General features: G+C 34.9%; 1 protein-coding gene across 8 annotated transcripts in view; it reads right to left on the bottom strand.

Moving 5' to 3' along the window:
- The window catches only part of LOC116767336 (ecdysone receptor), a 113749-nt gene that overhangs the window by 7312 nt on the left and 85780 nt on the right, over positions 1 to 20657 (bottom strand). For 3 of the 8 annotated variants that reach the window (XM_032657607.2, XM_032657608.2, XM_032657609.2), the window contains exon 1: positions 13447 to 14121. The exons of 4 other annotated variants lie outside the window; for them this stretch is intronic. In XM_032657607.2, the coding sequence (XP_032513498.1) occupies positions 13447 to 13762 (316 nt within the window). In that variant the 5' untranslated portion in view covers positions 13763 to 14121. Of the gene's footprint in view, positions 1 to 13446; positions 14122 to 20657 lie in introns of those variants that run through there. One more of the 8 variants, XM_032657606.2, reaches the window with a different exon arrangement.

Genomic DNA, 20657 nt, shown 5'->3' with positions numbered 1-20657 from the left:
TTATGTACTGGCGTTGTATAACCCGATGAAACAACGATGCCAAAAATACAAGTTCCACGTGGGATTTGAGCCAGTCAAAGGCGAGCTTAGATCATAGCATCTATTAATGTCAATTCTATAAGTCGATTTATTTATACTTATTACCTTGCAGACACTAGAACAAAACTCTGAGATTGAATTGTAATTGTTACGATTACATATATATGTATATATATATATTTAAATCCGTATTGTTATAATACATAAAGGGGCCTCAAAGGTGCAAAATGTGGCATTAGATAATATTTAGTGGGTTATAATGACGCAACGTCTCATCGGACGCGGTGAAAGTGTCCGAGATGGTGGAAACTGGTTGGTTCTATTCAACGGTCAAGTTATGTTCTAATATGACTATAGTAATGGCGTTCGACATTCACATTAGTAATACACATAATAGGAATAACAAAATGCCAAATTGCAAAGAAAAACTTGTTGTAAAATATTATTTTGTATACGTATCCAGTGATCGATAGTTTTATTTTTAAATTCAATCACAAACGTTTACCAAATCTCAACACCGAGACTGCTAGGGAAGAAAATTAATTAAGCATTAAGTAAACAAGAACCAGATTAAAAATCAAGTAGCAGCTCAATCAATCAATTATTCAAAGTCACATCGTAATTGTAATAAATAATCAGCTATCAAATGGGTGTTCATGAAAAAGAAAGCCAATCAGAGGTTGAATGCACGGATGACCGAGTCAGTGTGTTATGTTGTTACGTCCCAGCTGTTCTGCGCGGGCGCATAGAAGGTCTAGTTCGTCTCGACTCGGCCATCATCGAGCCGACTCGCTGTTAGGAGCGAGAGGACACTATGAGCGACAAGTGGGGCGCGAGCGACGACCGGGGGCAGCGTGCGGCCTTGACTCTTACGTATCCCCCTTCCACCGCAGCGCACCAGTCCCCCCCTTCCCCCCTACAACGTTCACCGCCACATTATTTATGATAGCATCTGAGTTCGAAGCAAGCTCGCGATTCCCTACTACCTAATAATAACAAGTTTTTCCTCTCACGCGGTTGTACTTAACTGACTTCTTAAGGTGTTCTCTGAAGTAATACCTATGTTGGCGTGTAGCTACAAATAGAGCTAACCAAGACGATAGTTGCTTTGTTAACCGCGTCTACATTATGTTGAGGCCTAGAATTTTACATTATTTTTACTCAATATTATTTAATAAACATGTTACATTATTCTCTAATAACTTAAATTGCTGTCCCATGCTTAACTGGATTTCAGAAGAAAAAAATGGTACACCATTTTGTACTTGAATAAAAATATCTGATAAGTTTTATATAAAAATATTTTTAAAGATTAGTTTTCAAACAAAAACAAGTCGATTTGTATATGTAATATATGAGGATTTAAACATTATCTATAGTTTATTATTGTATTCGTATGCTATGCTTAACACATACAGTGAAATAACAAACCAAGTCTGAACTCTGGAAGGAACCATCAATTTATTAAACCATATAAATACACAATTATGCTGATTATTTCCACTAAAATATAAGAAGGATTATTGATACGTTCTGGGATTGAAAAAGAAAATTATAAAAAACTATTAAACTTTTAAAGTTACGAGATTTTTCTATGACATTAAATTGTTAAATTATTTATCACGAACCTGAAAATCATAACATTTCCGTATCCACGTGAAAATTATATGAAATCTTAAAACATAAGTTACGATAGCAATCAAAAATATTTGTTCCGTACATATTCATATTAAACGAACCATGTCCAGCTAGGCTTAACTAAAATGTAAGCTCATATATTCGAAAAATAAGTAAAACTAACGGCTTATTTGGGTTTAAAACATACTCATAAAATATTGACTAATATTTCTTTGAGTTGTTCTTCTCCCACGGAAATGAATTAATTTGTCATTATGTGGACGCGTGGGAAAATTACCGCTGCTAGTAAAAACGGTACATAAGTCCATGCTATTATTATATAAAATCAATTTAGCATAAAAAATATAAATCTAGACAGAACTTAATGGTTGCCTTTCGCCGGCGCATAAAACGCTTTTTCATATTCCTTTATACAACTTAAGGAATAATGTTATTTCTCGTGATGATTTTTATACATTTTCGGGATGTCAATAGTTGTTTATTATGTTAATATTTTTTGCAACTATGACTTAGAAAGCGATGTCGATTGAACAATACTAACTTTCACTTTGACCTCAGGTACAGGCGACGCAATAATTTCGCAGGCACAACGCGTAAGTGACTGCTACTAGTAAGTGAAAGTTACCCAAAGTTAGGTATTGCACAAGCTATGGCACACCTCGTTAAAATTCGGGCGCGGCGAAAGTAAACCTACATAGTAACAATATATTAACTGGTGTTTTACAAACAAATGGTGCGTGTAAAACGATAAGAAGAATCAGTTGAGCAAAAAAGGAATTACGCATAAAAAGTTACAGGTGATCGGTGCATCGCTTGGGCGGATCTCGGACCAAGTTATTACTTTCTACAATACTTTCTAGCAAGAGATGTGGGCCGGAGCCGGCTCAACTAGAGCGATCGGTTTCTCCAAGCGCCGGGAAAATTGGATTGAAATAGAAATCGCGTGCGGTGAAAATCAACATTTTCACGTCACACGCTACCGTGGAAACTTAGACATATATTACTTACAATTTGTCACGTGCCCCCGTTCAGTGAATCACTACGTTTAAAATAATACGAGAACCGATAGCAAGGACGTTTAATAATAACTATTTTAACATTCCACCATTTGCGTTACAATGCTTTCAAACTTAAATACAACACTCTGTTTATAAGTTGACCTGTGAAAGCTTTTAGACAATATATAAATAAAAATGCTTAGTAAAAGACGATAAAGTGGGTACGATTACAATATTGTTCCTAAACATTTCGTCACTCAAATCGTAAACTAGAAAGTGGTCATCACTTATAACATACACCTAAGTACATATGACGGTAATGGATATGCCATAACCCTACAATATCACACTGTAGACAGAGCAATGGTATTCCGAGTGCCAGTTTACTTCGAGCTTCTCTTTTTATCAAGCGCTAAACGGTTGGTCACGTCTTTTGTCTCTGTCTATTCCCTAATTTAGTACAGCAGCCGGCACCCACGCCAGTACGCCTTTTCGAGTAAACATGGGAACGAGTAAATAGTCAAAGAAGGGGGGTATAATTAGAATCAACGCAGTCGAGTTTCCTGATGTTTAAAACCTCCGACAGCTGAATGAATAGACGAACAAAAAAACTAAGCTGAAGATGTGAAATGGTTGTTTTTTGGTTTGAATAAAACAATATAATACATGTGTTAACACATTCAGCTAGAAATAAACTTTATCTGTCCGCCCTTGTTTCGTGAAGCCCGACCTCGTCAAGTTAATACTATAGCGCTGCAGCCGTTGACACCGCAGCAACTATCAGCACGGCCTTGACACCTTGCTTGCACTATGAACTTATACTCTGACAATACCGTTTACTGGCATACGTTTACTCACAACAGAAGTATTTACTTACTAATCGCTTCTATGAATTATTAGACTACAGCTCTAAAGTGGGTCAAGGCATATTTAGTTGACGTAAACGTGATATCGAACGAGCGGTCGACATAAGGGCTAATTAAGACTAACTTGCCACCAACTGGGTCAACGACTCTTTGTTATTCAACTGATAAAGAATTTTATCGTAAACGAAGACACTAGGTCGATTTTGATGTGCCTTTTATTATCACGTACTTTGACATATCATTAAAATGGAATTTAGTTTATGTTGGTATCAAAATTAATTTGACTTTATGTCAAACCATTGTTTAAGGAAAATATGCGGTTAAGTAATCTATAAACATTATGTTTTATAGGTCATGAACGTGTCAGAAGCGAAAAGGTCTAGATCAATACAGGAAAACGTTCTGTTTGAAACAATACATGCATAAGTTTACCGTAGTCTTTGTGTCAAATAATAAAGGAAATAAAGTGGAGCAAAATTAAAAATATTATTAAGCAGTCTAAAAATATTTCAGCTCGTGACAAATCGGGGGCAGTAAATTAGAACGCGCTTATGCAATTTGGAGTATGATAATCAATAAATCTTAGCAAGAAAATTATGTTTTGTAGTTTATTGTGTCAAGCCATCCGGGAACGTTACGGGGTCAGTGACCGAATATCAGTGAGATAAGCTGAATACGAAACGGTTATCGGCCGACAAAGAACGCCTTTGTTTTCGACGAATTCAACACATAATATGAACACTGATTAGTTTATTATGAACTTGATTTTATTAATAACTTCCGTTGGATTTCAAGATTATTTTTAAAGACATTTTTAATTCGGTATTACTTATTACGGAATCTCTTTTTCATGTTTAATGACCGATTAAACACCTTAAATTTCTGTGCCAGTAAGTTATCAATATATCAGAGCTTCGATGTAACTTCTGATGTGGTCGAATAAAAAACATTTCATTAAGAACATATAAAAAATATACTTCTTATATAAGTCATTACCGAGCTACCTCACTTCGTGACTAACACGAAAAAACATCAAGCTTTAATAATAATAAAAAAAAACAAGAGGCCCTGTTAAGGATTTGCATTTAATTCACAATTTAAAATACTAAGAATTAAATCAGATTTCTCTATGTTCTGACAACTCTAATACTGATGATTGGTAGGTGACAAATTGTTATGAATAATGTGGAACAGAAATAATCGTTGGTAGTGGAACTGGTGAAGTGTGTCATGGGCTCAGCCCACGCTCCGAGGAAGGTCGCCCGCCCTCCGTTTACTCAATAACGACTGAATCTCGATAAACACGAATTATATCTTAACTTTAGTTAAGAAATTTTATCAGTCTTTCCCTCTTTTTAAAATTCTATAATGAATCCAACTGAATGACTGTTCATTTTTGCCATGGATTATATTACTCAACTGATTTTTGTGAAATGGATAAAAAACCCGTGTACGCATTAGTCTTGAAAGATGAGTAACGGGAGCCCTTTAAGAGGCCCACATTAAATTCTCTTGAAGGGTTGCGGTAGGCAACAATAACGAACATTGTCAGATGATTGATAGAACTCCGATGACGCTGCACAGAATATAAAACCGCTACACCCCCACCACCCAACTTTCCATTCATAGCATTTATTCTTATATTAACTTCAAATTTAACATCATTTCCTAGTCTTGATTATAGTTTACACAACCTTCATATATTCAAGTTGCAATCTGTTCTCGGAATGTCTAAAGTTACATAATTGAAGCTTGTAGGTAAACACTTCGCGCTCTGAATTCACTAAATTAAATTCGCTAGATATTCACATGACGTTTCGAAACAGCTCATTGTAGTTTAAAACATTCGAGTTATTTATTTACAATTATCGAATGTATTTTATATGTGACAAAAATAAACTTTCATATAATTTATCTGCGGACGTAAAACAAATACATTGTTAACACATTTGCAATCGTTCCGAAGCAGTGATCGCGGGCTTAGTTAGCGAGAGCAAGAGCATTCCTCCGCCCGGCTGACCGGTTTCCTGGCGCAGGCTGTTTATGGCCGGACCAGATATAAATAGATACTCGGTAACATCCATCTTCTTTATACTGGAGTTTTAAGTCCAAGTTTTGTAATAATTGAATAGAATTGTCTTGAATATACAGTAAAACTTTCAAACGATCTGACTAAATTATTGTTTCCATGAATTCAGTTACAGCGGAAACATCGAGCAAGGCGTTTAGAAAATCTGATATTTATCTCCAAAAGTTCTTTGCATGTTCTTGTGTTGTCTATTGTTGAGGAGAAAATAGGTTTTAATGAGACGTTTGTTTCTATCGCTGTGTAACCAATTTCACTTTCACTGGAAACTAGACATTCCCCCTACTTGCCAATAAGATACCTCCCACAATTTCTAGACATGTGTAATAATGCAAACACTATATGAAATTAATGATGAGAAATGCTATTCATTCGTTTCGTTGCAAACATCCACGTGGTAAACGGATCGTTGACCTTACAAACCAAATGACGATGATAATACGCTATCACGTTCAAATCAGATAACATTTTGGTGGACGATAAGGGATAACGACGGCAGTATAACAATAAATGTATTAACATTCTGTTATTGAAGCATCGTTGGCACGGCCTTGCTAAATCGTCTCAAAATTCTGCGCTATTGCTTGAGCTCACCCACTTAGCTATTGCATAAACGACCTCGTGATGTCAAAGGGGGTCATTGTCGTTGCAACGCTCGCCGGTTCGCATAGCAGGTACTGGTAGGTAGTAGTGGTATTACATATAAAATATAACGATTGGACAGTCTCCTTCGACGTGTCTGTGACCCCGATGTAAATAACCTGAGGCGGTACTGTAAACAACTGACTCCATTTACGTCAGACATTTGATAGCTGCTACGCCTCACAACACCATTGATGTGTTATCCCTACATTCATATCTATTTTAGGGCATATATACATATGTTAGTATGTACTTGCAACAAAGAAATTTATAAAAACCGTCACAATACATTCGTTAATTAGCAGACCTTATTATAATTAATCATTTATGAATTTTGTCTCTTATTTGATATTTGTTATTCACATTTGACGTTTCTTATTGGCGTACATTAGCATAATATAATGGTGTGATGTTTAAAGATTTCAATTGAAAATGTCACCTCGTAAATAATGAGAAACAAAAGGTTATTAACCAGTTATATTGATAGAGAAGAAATATGTAATTCATAATCTTTAAAGAATTCTATAGCACAAAAATGTTGCTTTCCTATCGATAAATATCTCTTGAAACACTCATAACATTATATTACTCGTGTTCATGCCTATATATAATCAATGTGTATTTATAATCAACAGTGTAAGGTGACCTATATGATAAGATTACTTCAATAGCTCAACCACACACAAAGCATGCAAGTCGTGTCAGTTTTTCACACACTGACACAACTTGCGTTCGCGTCTGGCTAGTACAATGACATTGTCGACCTTGACTACTGCCTCGTATATCATGCTACACATGCAAACAACTATACAGACACACACAGACACACAGGAATGTATTTAAAACTTGCGAATGACTATTATTCGACCGATTTTAAACGTATGCTTTAAAGTCGGACCGTGACTGTATACATCGACGTTTCGGACTCCTATAAGTTTTATAAATACACTGTCGATATTCGTGGCTGACTGAATTTAGATCCGTGTCTGCTCGATTGATATAGAACAGTTCAACACACGATAAGATGAATGCCAAGCCTTGCAGCGATGCACAGCGATCAAGGCCAGCCAACCGAAATTATCGTATTATGTTGACTCAAATCACACAAGCACACAAATGCAACGTAGCGAAATATTTGCGCAGCATTACTCATACATGTAGCACACATATCATGAATAATTGAGTGCATAGATTTAGATTTTTAAAAATTTAATGGTACATGGACTTGTGATTTATATGACAATGTCTGTAAAAGACAATTAGTTACATGGTTGATGATTCACAATCTAGCCGTGTAACATCATAAAAGAAGACGTCAAAATATTTTAAGTCGTTTCGCTACAACTACTCAGATACAAGAGCGCAATTGATGTTGGTAAAAAGGTATTCACTCAGACATTTTAATACATGATTGGATGAAATGGCCATGATGAGAATTATTTGCATTTTGTCGGTCTGTTTTCCACGACGGGAGATCATTATTTTTTATAGTGATATTTTCTTTGAAGTCTGGAGAGTGTTTTTATCATTAGAGCGTGTATGAGTAAGGCGACATTAAATGATTTGAGTAACAGATCGAGACATTTAAATTTGTTCTGATTTAGTGTACATTTATAACGTTGAAAGATGAATTACTTTAATATCATATAATTAGGAGGTGGTGATGTATGAAGAGGTTAACATCCAGAATACATACGAGCACAACGAAATGTACAAAATAATTTGTATTTGAATGTTATACTTTTAAAACATGTAAAATAAATACTTTATTTTATTTTTGTACAATCAGTTCTACTTGTTTTTGCATTTTAAGCTTAAGGTTTAGAATTCTCCAGTGTATAACAAGCATAGCCAAAAGCTTAAAATAGAACAAGCGTTACATCCGTCGATAAATCCCGCTAACGTCCAAAGGAAATAAGACATGAAATGTGCGTAAACATTGAGTTCGTTGCCATAAGAATACCATCAAGTCATCCACGAGACTCCACATATCATTTAGGGCTGAAGAGAAATAAAACTATACTTTCCCCAGTTAACATCTATATAAGTTTTTCAATATCACTTCAAACTACGGAACCCTTTAAAAATAATTAACTCGATAACTTCTTGGTCTCTTCACATGAAGTCTAATAACATGTGTATTAATAATTTGTTTTCTTGATTTGTAAAACAGCAAAATTATTAAGAAATAATAATAGTAATGGATATCAAAACAATCACAGCTTGAGGAAGTTGCTGAGTTACGCCTGTTATGCGAATCGCGTAGGCGTGTTTCCTTTACAATAGCTCGGTTCTTTTCCTAGTGATATAATTTAACGCCTATACATCTTGTCACGTAATTACATTGAACAATGTCAAATCTAAGTTTTTAACGATCGCTTGGCATACTGGTGTCGGAATGAAATAAGATATTAATTCCGAGTTCACATAAGAACGCTTATTGACACAAAAAAAAAAGATGACAATACAACAGATCTTCGTGATTCCGTTATGTTTAGCAGATTTAGAACATTGATCTGATGATCCAGGATGTAGAAGACGAAAACAAATCAATATTCGTACTTATTTAATATGCTCTAAAGACTATAATGGCCCGCCAAACAGTGGTCCACCATTCTATCAGTCAACAAAGCCAACTTTGTTTAAACCTACCTTGCGATACAACAGATGCCCTCGGTAAGATAAATGAATTAGTGTTGCGGATAAAAAATTAACAGCAATGTTATTTGTTAATACAGACGAGGCATTGTTTTATGTCTCATAATTAGATTTCAATTTTAAGAATCATTCCCGCCGTTCAATACTACGAGTTTTGGATTTATTTTATCGATAAAAAAACTACTTTTAATGCAAAAGAAATAATCACTAAAAATAAATCTTGTGTTAGAGTTTTAAGATATTCGCTTAAACTGTACCATCATTGAGTAATGGTTGAGAGAAAAACCATAGACTTGTATGGTATGTGGCCAAGGTTGTGTAATACATCTCTTAGTTACAGCGACCGGGTAAAGGGAGATAATAGGACAGAGCCAACAGCGGCTGTGGCTGCGCGTGCGCAGTCTACTGTGACAGGCACTCGACCGCACATCCGCACTGCCTTCCTAGATCTATACCATAAAATGTGTAAGAAAAACTTTCAAATCACATAAAAGCTTTTATAAACAAATGTATTCATAAAAATTTTACCGTTTAAAACATCTCAAAGCATACTGTTTTTCTTATGTAACGAGCTATGAGTCAAAAATATGGGGTGAGATTTAGCGTTAGATTACGGGTAGGGTTGCAAAATCACGCTCACATAAATGAATTTTACGCCCTTCATATTAAAACGCCAGCTGCTTATAGGGTTTGGATTTAAGTAATATTATTCTAACGAAGAACCAGCTTAATTATTCTCGATACTCATAAATGTGGGTATAACTTTTTATATGGAAAATAAGATAGTATATTCATAATTACAATATTGAATCAATGATACTTTAAAAGACTATAATAATCTAGTTTATGTAACTATTATTATTGCATATTTTATTTTAAACATATGAAGTCATAAGCTATCTCCTATATACGAGCTGAGGTCGGAGACCTTTTTGATTAAGGAATCATCAATCATGACTCGCGTTCACTGAGAGGATATCGCATTTCATTGAAATGATATATTAATATATGTAATACCACATATAATTTAGTGTTGGCGAAGACGAAGCGATTTCATTCTAATCGATAGACCAACTACTTATGAGAAATATTAATTGGAAAAATAATAATTATAAATTGTTAATATTATTTAGAATAGCCAAGGTCAAATGTCAAATAAGTCACCCAACATTATTAGTAATTCATTATAGAAAATATAAATATTAATTTTTAATATACAATCCGTTGAATAATGTATCGAAATATTTTATTAATATAATAGGAAGTAAATTTGATTTAACTAATGTTTTTCGACCCTGGACCTATCCGCTATTCGCACCAATTATTTCCTGGTCAAATGTATGCAAATAACAAAAGCAGCGCGCTAGGTACGTGATGGTTCGATTTGCCACTATTTATATTACGACGTGTCAAAAAACCGGAGTGACCTTGACGCCTCCACGCGGTCGCTGTTACATTCACCTCAGGTGGGGCCTCTGGGGTATAAAAATGTGCCCTACAGGTATTTAAACATGGTATAATTTCTGATAGCAAAACCCATGCTTTTCAACCCAAAAACTAATGTCATGAAACAGTTTTCAGGTACTCGATATAAATTGATGATTTGAAATTGATACAATTTACACACATCGAATCAAAATGGCTACGGAAAATGGTTATGTTTCATTTCATTATGTAGAATATTTTATCTGTCGATTAAAAAAATATTGTTAAAGGAAATTAAATAGTAACTTGATAACTTTTTCCCATAAGTGCAGTAAGTATCTGCCCGCATGTTTGTGTTGCTACACGAATTATCTCTGATAGTTTTAATTCCCCACGACTTAGACGTTTTATTGATGTATTTAGTTGACAGGTGATGCGGGTATATTTATTAAATGGCATTAATCAATAATGTGCTCTCAGAAAGATAGTTTTTAAATTTTGGTCGCCATCTTGCTTTTTATAAAAACATGGCGGTTTTGGCGGTTAGCGATCATAACACAATGACTGAAAAGATTGACAGATGGGTGACATCTCTGTTCTACCCACGTGAACTCACACTAAGCAACTTGGCTATGTTTGAAAAAAAAAAAACGAGCGGTTTCTTGGCTTCAATATATTACATAATATACTTCTATATCTAAAAATCTTACTTTAATTTCTAATGTAACATTTAGAGGTTAAAACCTTAGTTCGCATGTCAACAGTTGCATGACAAAATATTAAATCAGTTTACGGATATTTTATACAAATTAATAATTGTATTTCATAATAAGCTTAACTCATTATCTTTCATCGAATAAATAAACAGCGCTGAGGTAAAGAAATAATTGATTTTCGTTATCCAGAACGCTGACGTTGAACGTAGCATGGAATCGCAAGATTTGTATAAAATTATTCATTTCAGTTAAAATAGCAATTAACTTACACAATAGCCAGAACTTAATTAAGTCAATATGAAAGGCGTTCGAACACGACATCCAAGTAAACGTAGCGAAATAGAAAGCATAAAAAAACAAGAAAATTACTTTGGTATAGAATGTGTGAAATGTGGACGCATCGCTTGGACGCGTCAAGAGGAAAGTGACTGATAATTATTGACATATTAAAACTAATCTTATAATAATAATTACCATTTCATATGTATTGAACATATGATACAGTATTAACATAGGAACCAATCGACCAAGCAGATTTAAGCAATCGAGATGACTACTACAGAACTGGATGTAAATCACATTTTTTTCTAGAAATTTCTTCGTGTCCACACAACAATCGAAAGATTTTATTCGTGAACAAAATTAATACTAACATCTATATAGCGATAATTTTAAGTTTTCTACGACATCTGTTTGGGCAGAGTAATTAAAAAATACGTCTCTCTAGCCTTTTCTCGTTTAATGTCAAAAATTGTAGCAAAACATTTCGTTAAAGCTGTACCGCGTCCTGTTTTGGTTATCGCATAATAAGGATATATAATTGGCAACATATCACGATCTCGTGTACTTGCCAGCGTTGCGATTTACCATCAGAAGTGGCCTCTAAACCGGTCGAACCGGCGCGCCAGCCTCTTCGGCGAAACTCATGCATCCAGCTCACTCTTAAAATGTATGTATTACTTTACTGGCATATTAAAATCATCTCAAATGGAAGCCGTTCCCACCAATCAGAAATGACCGCAACAATCGCCGAGAACTTATATTCCAATTTACTCAACACATTTATACAGCAAATGAATTTTATTAAATGTCAAGAAAAAAATCCATTAAAACACACAATAGATCAATTTTCGTGAATTGCCAGCTCTAATACAACCGACGCTAACGAAACCAAAGATTCAGACTTTTTCTCACTGAATATTTTTTTTAATGTTACTTAAAATAGAACGTATCAATTGAGTTGATGTTATTGGGGGGGTGTGAGACGGCCCTCCGATGCCGACACGCCTCACAATTTCTCCCTTCTAGATTGATGATACACTAACTATTGCAGTGAGATTCACATTATCACGAATACCCACGTTATATACACATGTAATATGTATTACATGACGGTTACAATATTAGAGTAAAAAAAATATTCAACAAAACTTGAACGTATTAAAACTTTGTTAATCTTAATTAAATTATTTAATTGATGCTTGTATACAAGTGTATTATTATTGTTATTGAGCCTTTAACTTTTAAAGTAGCTCAATGTAGTCAAAAAGTAGAAAGACCTCATAGAACTCTAACAAGCTAATGTAATAATTTTCTTTACAATCGCTAAACTAGTAGAGAGAGAATCTAGAAAATTAGTATTGGTATCGATTAGTACAAAATTTACATATTATTTGTGCCAGTGTTAAGTATTTTGATTAAATTATGTATTACGACTTTCCACCCGTTTATACATGTTAAATTTTCCAACGTTAACCTTGAATATTTTGCGATAAGAATTACTCATACAAAGTTTCCTTCAACACCTTACAAGTTATTTAGCGGTCACTATACAAATAGGCGACACTGTTGATTTTGAAAAGATAAAACAGATAGCTTCGACACCTAAGACGAATAGGTACTACATATTATATATGTGACCTCGAGAACTTGAGATCATTATTCATAGCCAAGTCAATCTTTTATTACTTAGAGGCATGTCTTAAATATGGCGTAATATCACACTTGCGAAATTGTATAAACACTCAATAATCAATGTTTTAGTTGCGACTATTAATGGAATGAAAACGAAATATTCGATAATATTGCAAAATGATGGAATGTAAACAAAACATTAGGATTGTCAGTGTGGTTCGGAGAACGGAGACATTGGCCCGTGGCGCCCGGTCAAGGTATCCGGGCCAAAGGTCGATGACAGCGCATTGCCTCTCAGTATATGCCCGAATGAGGCATTGCCGCCAAAATCACGGACAGTTTTAATTATTTGACACATTATTTAACTTCACAAACTATCGTGCAACTAATCGGCTACCTAATAATTGACGGACTTTCGACTTTATGTACCTTTCTTTATATAAGAGTTAACTTGAAATCCTGACCTGATGATATGGATTCATTTTCCGATTTGGGCGTCGTGGGCGGCATCGGCAGCGGCATGGAAGGTAAGGGTTGCGTGGGCGGCTGCTGCTGTTGCAGCGTGCATGTGTTCCCGAGCAACGACTGTGCTGTGTTGTATGTGATTCCGTCGTCGTAACCCCATAGCTCGAGCCCGCCATACTCTGGCGAGGCGAGCGACTCCGGAGACATTACCATAGCAGGAGGTAATCCTAGAGCCGACGAAGATGTAACCTCTGAGGAGCTCTCCTCGAGCATTCGCAGCGGAAACCCTCCGTTGTTAGACCAGCGTCGTCTCATGTCGAAGAGCGCGTCACACGCCCCCGTATTCACGACTGCCGACTGACATCCTCCGCTTCTCCAACACTTCACTTTTGCTTCGCACTATAACTATCTAACGCTATTATACTAACATCCACTAGCCGGCGTTGATTCCGAAACGAATTGGTTCTCACCGTCCGCCGGCTTTCGATTAACTCCAACAAGATTCTGAGTCGTTTTTGTTGGTATTGAATAGTCACAACACTAGAAAAAGTATGCGAAAAAAAAATTAAACTTTGATCTTTAGATAAGTTCGAGGGAAGTTGCCGCGAACGTTTATTAACAATGTGAGCACGTTGAATGCGCGCGACCGTCGTCAACGAAATACACGTAGAGCGAGCGAACAAGCGACGCGGCCGCTCTCACTACTCACTGCCACGGTCGAGCGTGACGTCACACCGCGGCCCCCCGCCGCCCGGTCCCGCAGCGAGAGAAGTCCCCCCGCGCTACACTTCAGCCCCGCTCAACCCCGACACAACCGTGGCACAGAAAGTCAAGTCACCGCACGACAGCGTGTAGCGCGGCGATAACACCATCACTTAAATTTCTAAAGTATTCCACCTTACCTCACGTTATCAAAGCGACACAGTTGTTACGTAACATTTGAACTTGAAAAATATATCATCCCACATTTTTTTCTAATTTCCTTCGCATATCCGTTTTCATTATTTATATTTTAACTAATATTTGACTATCTTTCTTCTATGAATAAAATTTATCGAATTTAATTATGAATAATAAATATAAGTCAATTAATATTTTGCCTTGTTTTAAATTGATATTTGTGGAATATTAAGTGAATTAAATATGTAACAGGTATATTTGTTAGCATTGGAATTAATCAATGCCCACAGATAAATTAAAGGTCGTTCACGAAAATTGGCACGTCGTGTCGACCTAAATTGCACATAGGTAAAGCGGGTTATCTGTGTTAAGATGACATACTTTATTATCTGTTATCTGGTCTGTAGTTGAAACAATTCAATTAATTATATAGTTGCAACTAATTTTGTTACTCTGCAGTTTTCATGTACATTTGATTAGGTTATGACGTAGTTTTTCTCGTCATTAGATCACGCGTTCGCTCGGTACGTTGACCTGGTTGTTTTGGAAGTGCGCATCACAACTTGAAGTATTCGCCACAGCACCAGCTTCCGTGACATTATATTTATCAGCGTTTTCGATCCATGAAATGAATAATTTATACGTTTTAATTTTCCAAACTTTTATCTGTCACTAAGTATGTTTGTGTTAAACAATTTGACAATGTGATTTATATGCTATCATTGTAAATATTAATCAAATTTTACGATAAAAACAACTTTTTTTTAGTTCAAATTATAAACGAGAGATAATTTCTGGATGTTTATTCGTTGGTATTGCTTTCGAGTGAAAATTTAGAGTTTGTGGAATAAATATATAATTCTAAATGATAAAATGGTAAGTGGCACACTATTGTAGTATAAATTGTGAGACAGATTAGATCAGGGGGCAAAATCGTTGAAGATACTTCGTTGTTGCCATATCGTTGGAATCGTGACATTGGTTAGTCGTGCGTGCATTTAAGTGCTCGAGTGTCGCTAGCGAAGTACCGCAAAACGTTTTTATCCAATATAGTGCAACAGATAAAATTTAAATTACATATAGTAATTTAAATGAAAATACTGCAAAGGAAAAATAAAAAAAATTTAGAGTATAGAGCCTTTTTCAGGAAGAAATAAGTAAGCAATTAAAAATTTAATTATATGCTTGCTAGTACCAAAAATAATGTCATAAAAAATTAAATAGATACAACAATATTTTAGCACTATCGCGGCTGCATCAGGCAACACTGACAGTTTTATGGGCAACAGGATACATGAGAGATATCAGGGACATTTAATGTATTCATCTTATTTCCTCAAGATTTATACCCAACATTTAACTTAGATGTTTTGTGAATTACTTTATTAATTTACACGATATTGATAAGCAATTTGTGGACATTGAATTGAAAAAAATAACTTATTTCAATTCATTTATTACAACAATCATCATCCAACAAAGCGTGGTAGAAAAGTAATCACGGATTGTACCAAAAAAGTTTTACGGGTCTATCATTTTATATAATAGATTCAAACTCCAACAAAATACGTATCATTTATAGTAATTAAAGATCAATAGCAATAAGTTTGTAATGTTATTGAATCGTGTATTGATATGAACAAATGTAGATGTACAAAAACCATTCGTTCTGCTAATGTTGGCTCCAAGCCATACGCTAAGTTTGTTGTGGCTTTCCGAAACGACGCACAATTATTCTTTTAAATAAATAAATGATTATGATGTCATCTTTGCTAATGATAGTATGCTATATATTTATTATACCTCAAGAATGAAGATGGCCAGTCATTAAGCTTACCTGTAATAATAGAATGCTATTACAATAAAATATATCATTATCAACTTCAAGGATAACAATTCCTCAAACATTTGTAACACCGAGATAATATCTGATAGTTTTTTTTAGTATTCAACAATACACTTTTAGAGATCGCGTGGAAAAAAAGTTCTAAAGTTAGATTTATCAGGCTAAATTTTCAATGGGCTACAGCCTACAACAATTAAGCGTAACTTTCTTGGTAGAGCACACTGATAATAACCCGACGAGATCGTGTTGGTTCTCGGCTGGTTCGTGTTTTTCTCGAGTTGTCGCACCTTTTTAAGTCGGTCGGGTTAGCCGTTGTCGTGTTTTTACTAGTGATGCAGGCGTATAAAAAAAGTGGTCGCGGCGGAATGGTCTGCTAAAGCGCAATTAAGACCAAGGTCTTCGGGTTATCAAACCCGTGTCGGCGACTCGTGATGCCTGCGGAGTGCCGCGCCTCAGTGCCAGAGCAAAAAATGTAGCGAATAATAAACACGATGGTATTAAAAGATAATAGCAGGCTTAACAAGCTGCATAGTCTTAAATGCCTGCATAGGGCTGGTCATTCGTCACGCTTAGCGGAGTAATAATAATGCGACTGCGCCCCTAGCGACGCCATTACATCCTTTAATTGCCGGCTGATATACGTTTTCTTTGACATTTACCTATTTGCTTGCCTTATATATAAAGTTATCAACATAATGCATAAAGTATATCGGGAATTCCGAAGCTAGATAGTACATGTATAATTACTGGCTAGCAGCCATTAGATACAGCTAGAGGAAGTCAAGGTACTGCATACGAAATGCCTAAATCCTGTTCATTGACTCCTATGCAGTTCACAATCATGATGTCATATCATGGAGCATCTATTGTGACCTGGTCGCGAATTTCTCACTGGATTTAATTTGAAACATATTATTGACTGTTCTATTTATTCTGTTCTTTTTCCAATGACTTTTTTAAGCCAACCTGATCTAAAATAGCCATTAAGGCAAACGATTAGTTTTTGCTGTAACTAGAATTTATTTATAGCGTTTACAGGATGTAGTTAAGTTGTTTTTATACGAAACAATTTATAGTAAATAGCACAGAGTTTTCTTAATTTATGTATTCCAGCGAGTAAAGGTTAAAGTTCTTCAAACACAGGAAAAAAAAAAATATGTAGGTAAAAATAATCTACGGAATACTAAAACTCATTTGTCAAATTATGAAATTACCCTTGCTTATTAAAAGTTTGAAATATTAATTTAGGCGAGAAAAAAGTCCTATTTTGCAACTCGGTTGCTTCTCAAAGGGAAATTTATCTTGATTAAAGTCAGAGAAATAATTGAGACCGTCAGTTTTTTTATGGTCTTATTTACGAGTTTTCTCGCGGAAACAGTTTTATTTTTCCAAAACTTAATACGAAATGTCGATGTTTGTTTTACGTGTTTATTTTCGTCTGTTTATTGAGATTCCAAAGACATAAATATTGCGAAATTGTCAGGAAGTCAAACCGCAGGAGCTGTATTTTGCATAAATCTTCAGTTATGGTTTTGTAAAGGAATAATTACTGTTGTTAGAAAAACATTAAAATTTTTAGCATCGCTCATACACTTGATAAGGATTTCTATTCAAATAGTATTCGCTAGGCTCAAAATAGGTCAGGCTGAGTTGTAGCAACCGACGACGACCGTTGTGCGACAAGCGTGATTCGACTGCAAATGTTCACAATTAGTCCTACAACCATACACGCTTGCTGTTATGCATGTAAAGGATAAATTCAATGGTAAATGCACAACTTCAGTTACCATACCTACGATGTACGAGTTGCATAACGTATTGTCCTCATGGTAGGATTGATGACATAATGAAATGCAATGAATTCACATAAACTTTTAACAGTGTTGCAGACCTTACATCTTATATTAAACGCTGAAGAAATATATTGGCCGTAAACATGCTACGAAATTTGGAGATGGTAACTAGATGAATTTTAGAATGTTTACGCTATTAAAATATTTTTAAAATAACATTTAAATTAGTTGCGGAGTAGGTGGATGGGGATATTTGTCATGATCACAGCGGAACAAGGTGTAAAAAAATATTTTTATATTTCTATTCTGTGGAACTAACTTTTTTTTGTTGATATGGACCGTGTCGGCTGTCAGAAGAAGCGTTGACTCCTTGGTATAAGATTTGCCAAAAGCTAAGTTTAAAAGTTTATTATAGGAACGGATTGACAACCTGCCACTCCGTATCCGCATCTTTGCCAATTTTACAATTAAATAAAATAATAATGCTCGCTGGTAGCTCATACAAACCGAAATCGAATAAGTAAGCATGTGTGTTCAAACTAGATCATAGTTTTTTTTAGACTTAGTCCAGATGTTTTCCTATTGTAAAAATGAAGAATAAACATGACATCATAAATAATTACATTCAACGAGTTACTTTTAGGATGCCGCGAAGCCAAAAGTACCTTCAAAAGAAGTAAAAACCTACAAAAAATTATGCACCAAGTTAGTGTAATTGCATAGAGTCATAGACCATTAGCGAGTCGTCATGTCAGAGCAGGAATAACATTGGTATAGCATAAATTAAAGGTAATTATATCTAACAACAAGTCACGGTCATGGCCAATAAACGAGAATATGAGAAGGTGAACAAAATATTTGTAACCAAGCCCAAATAACAAAAAAAGAGAATTATAATAAAATATATAAATTACAAATAAATATAGTTTTGATTAATTTGGTAATTTTTAACTATTTAAAACGTTCATGCTAAGGTCTCGTAGAATATTGGATTCAATTCCTGAATTAGAATGAAGTCATAACGATGATAACATAAGTGTTAATGAAGCTTAGCCTTCAAAATAATTAAAGGATTATTTTGTAAGCCTTACTAAGCGATTCAATTTATTTCCAGCTTAGTTTGAGGAATACACCTACATTATTGTGACAAATGCCTGGTGTAAATTCCGCACAAACGATTACGGAGGTTGCCAACAACGGTTTCTCTATGGACACCTACGAACATTTGTCCCACTTGATAGCTATCACCAATGGTACCGAGGCTAAGAATTTATTTTTTATTCAACAACATATTTATTCTCCTAACAAAAATTAATTATAAAACTAACGCAATAAAAAAAGCTAACACTAACAGTACTAAAACAGAACACGAAAAGTACTAGAGCGTTTAAAATTAAATACACAGAATTCCATCCAGAACCGAATACGGCCAAAGTCACGTAGCAAGAAACAACAGTCCTCCCCTCAACGTGGCTCGATAAAATGTCCCTGCGAATACGACAAGTATGAAAATAGTCGAGTGTAAATACATGTATCGCATTTCTCGAGCTGTTTGGGTACACGTTAACGTCTCGGGGATTACAAGAAAATGTTAGCATACTGGATTCATTGCATCGTTACTTGTTGCTATGATCGAAGGACGACAATAAAAGCTGCAATATTACGGGAAAGCCTATTGTTTGGTATGAATAAAAGCGCACTGGTTGCGTTTGAGCTTGACGTGATTATTTGCACTTGTTTAAACTCACTCAAGAGCCGTAGACCAAGAATTATGCGATAATTTTACTACCGTATTGCTGAACATAAAACGACTTGGCATGATTTTCGAGTCTCGGGGCATTTCCTACACTAGGGTCATATTTCATTATATATTGGAACCCCTTATATTATTGTGTAATACATAAAATATTGCTAGGTGTAATATCAGATTTAGTATGTTGAAATTACAGGCAATACAAACAGAATAATTTTATTTATTTGGCACATTTGCTTCATAATGCACAATGTTGCAATGCAGACGAGCAAATACAGATTTGCAGATTGTTTACCCAATAACCTGCATGGCAAACACAACAGAAGTCACTAGACGTTTTATTTGTATCTATTTACGTATTTGTCTACATTGATTATATTTACGAGATGGAACTGTTGAGAAAACATATGTATTAATGTCTAAAGTGAAGAAAAGACCCGAGATGATAAACATTAAGAATTCATACGTTTTATCCTCGTAAGTTATATATATAAGTTGTCGTGGATGTTAAAATTATAATGAAAAATTCACTCAGTCGTAAATGAAAGCCATTGTTTGTAATATAATCGAACAGAGCACAATGGTACAGATGAATGAGATCAGTAAAATGTAGGTATTGCCCTTAACTATATGTAAACCGCTTCGTTATAATTTGTATATAACATTATAACTACATCTTTAGAATAATTTATGCTATTTAAAGACTACAGACCACAGTTCTTTTAATATATTACCATGAGATATACCACACTTCTCAATTTGTATCCGTTTTAGTCCGATATTAACGTTTTCGTTTGATATTTTGGCATGAAACTAACATGGGGAAAGGCCGAGACAAAAGCTATGCTATGGAAATGTGTTTTAATTAATTTAATTAGTAAGAAGTTACAAAACTTCCATTAAACGTATCTTGGTAAG

Source organism: Danaus plexippus (genome assembly GCF_018135715.1).
Source record: "Danaus plexippus chromosome 9 unlocalized genomic scaffold, MEX_DaPlex mxdp_24, whole genome shotgun sequence".
Taxonomy (NCBI): Eukaryota; Metazoa; Arthropoda; class Insecta; order Lepidoptera; family Nymphalidae; genus Danaus; species Danaus plexippus.
This window is presented reverse-complemented; position numbering and strand designations above follow the sequence as displayed.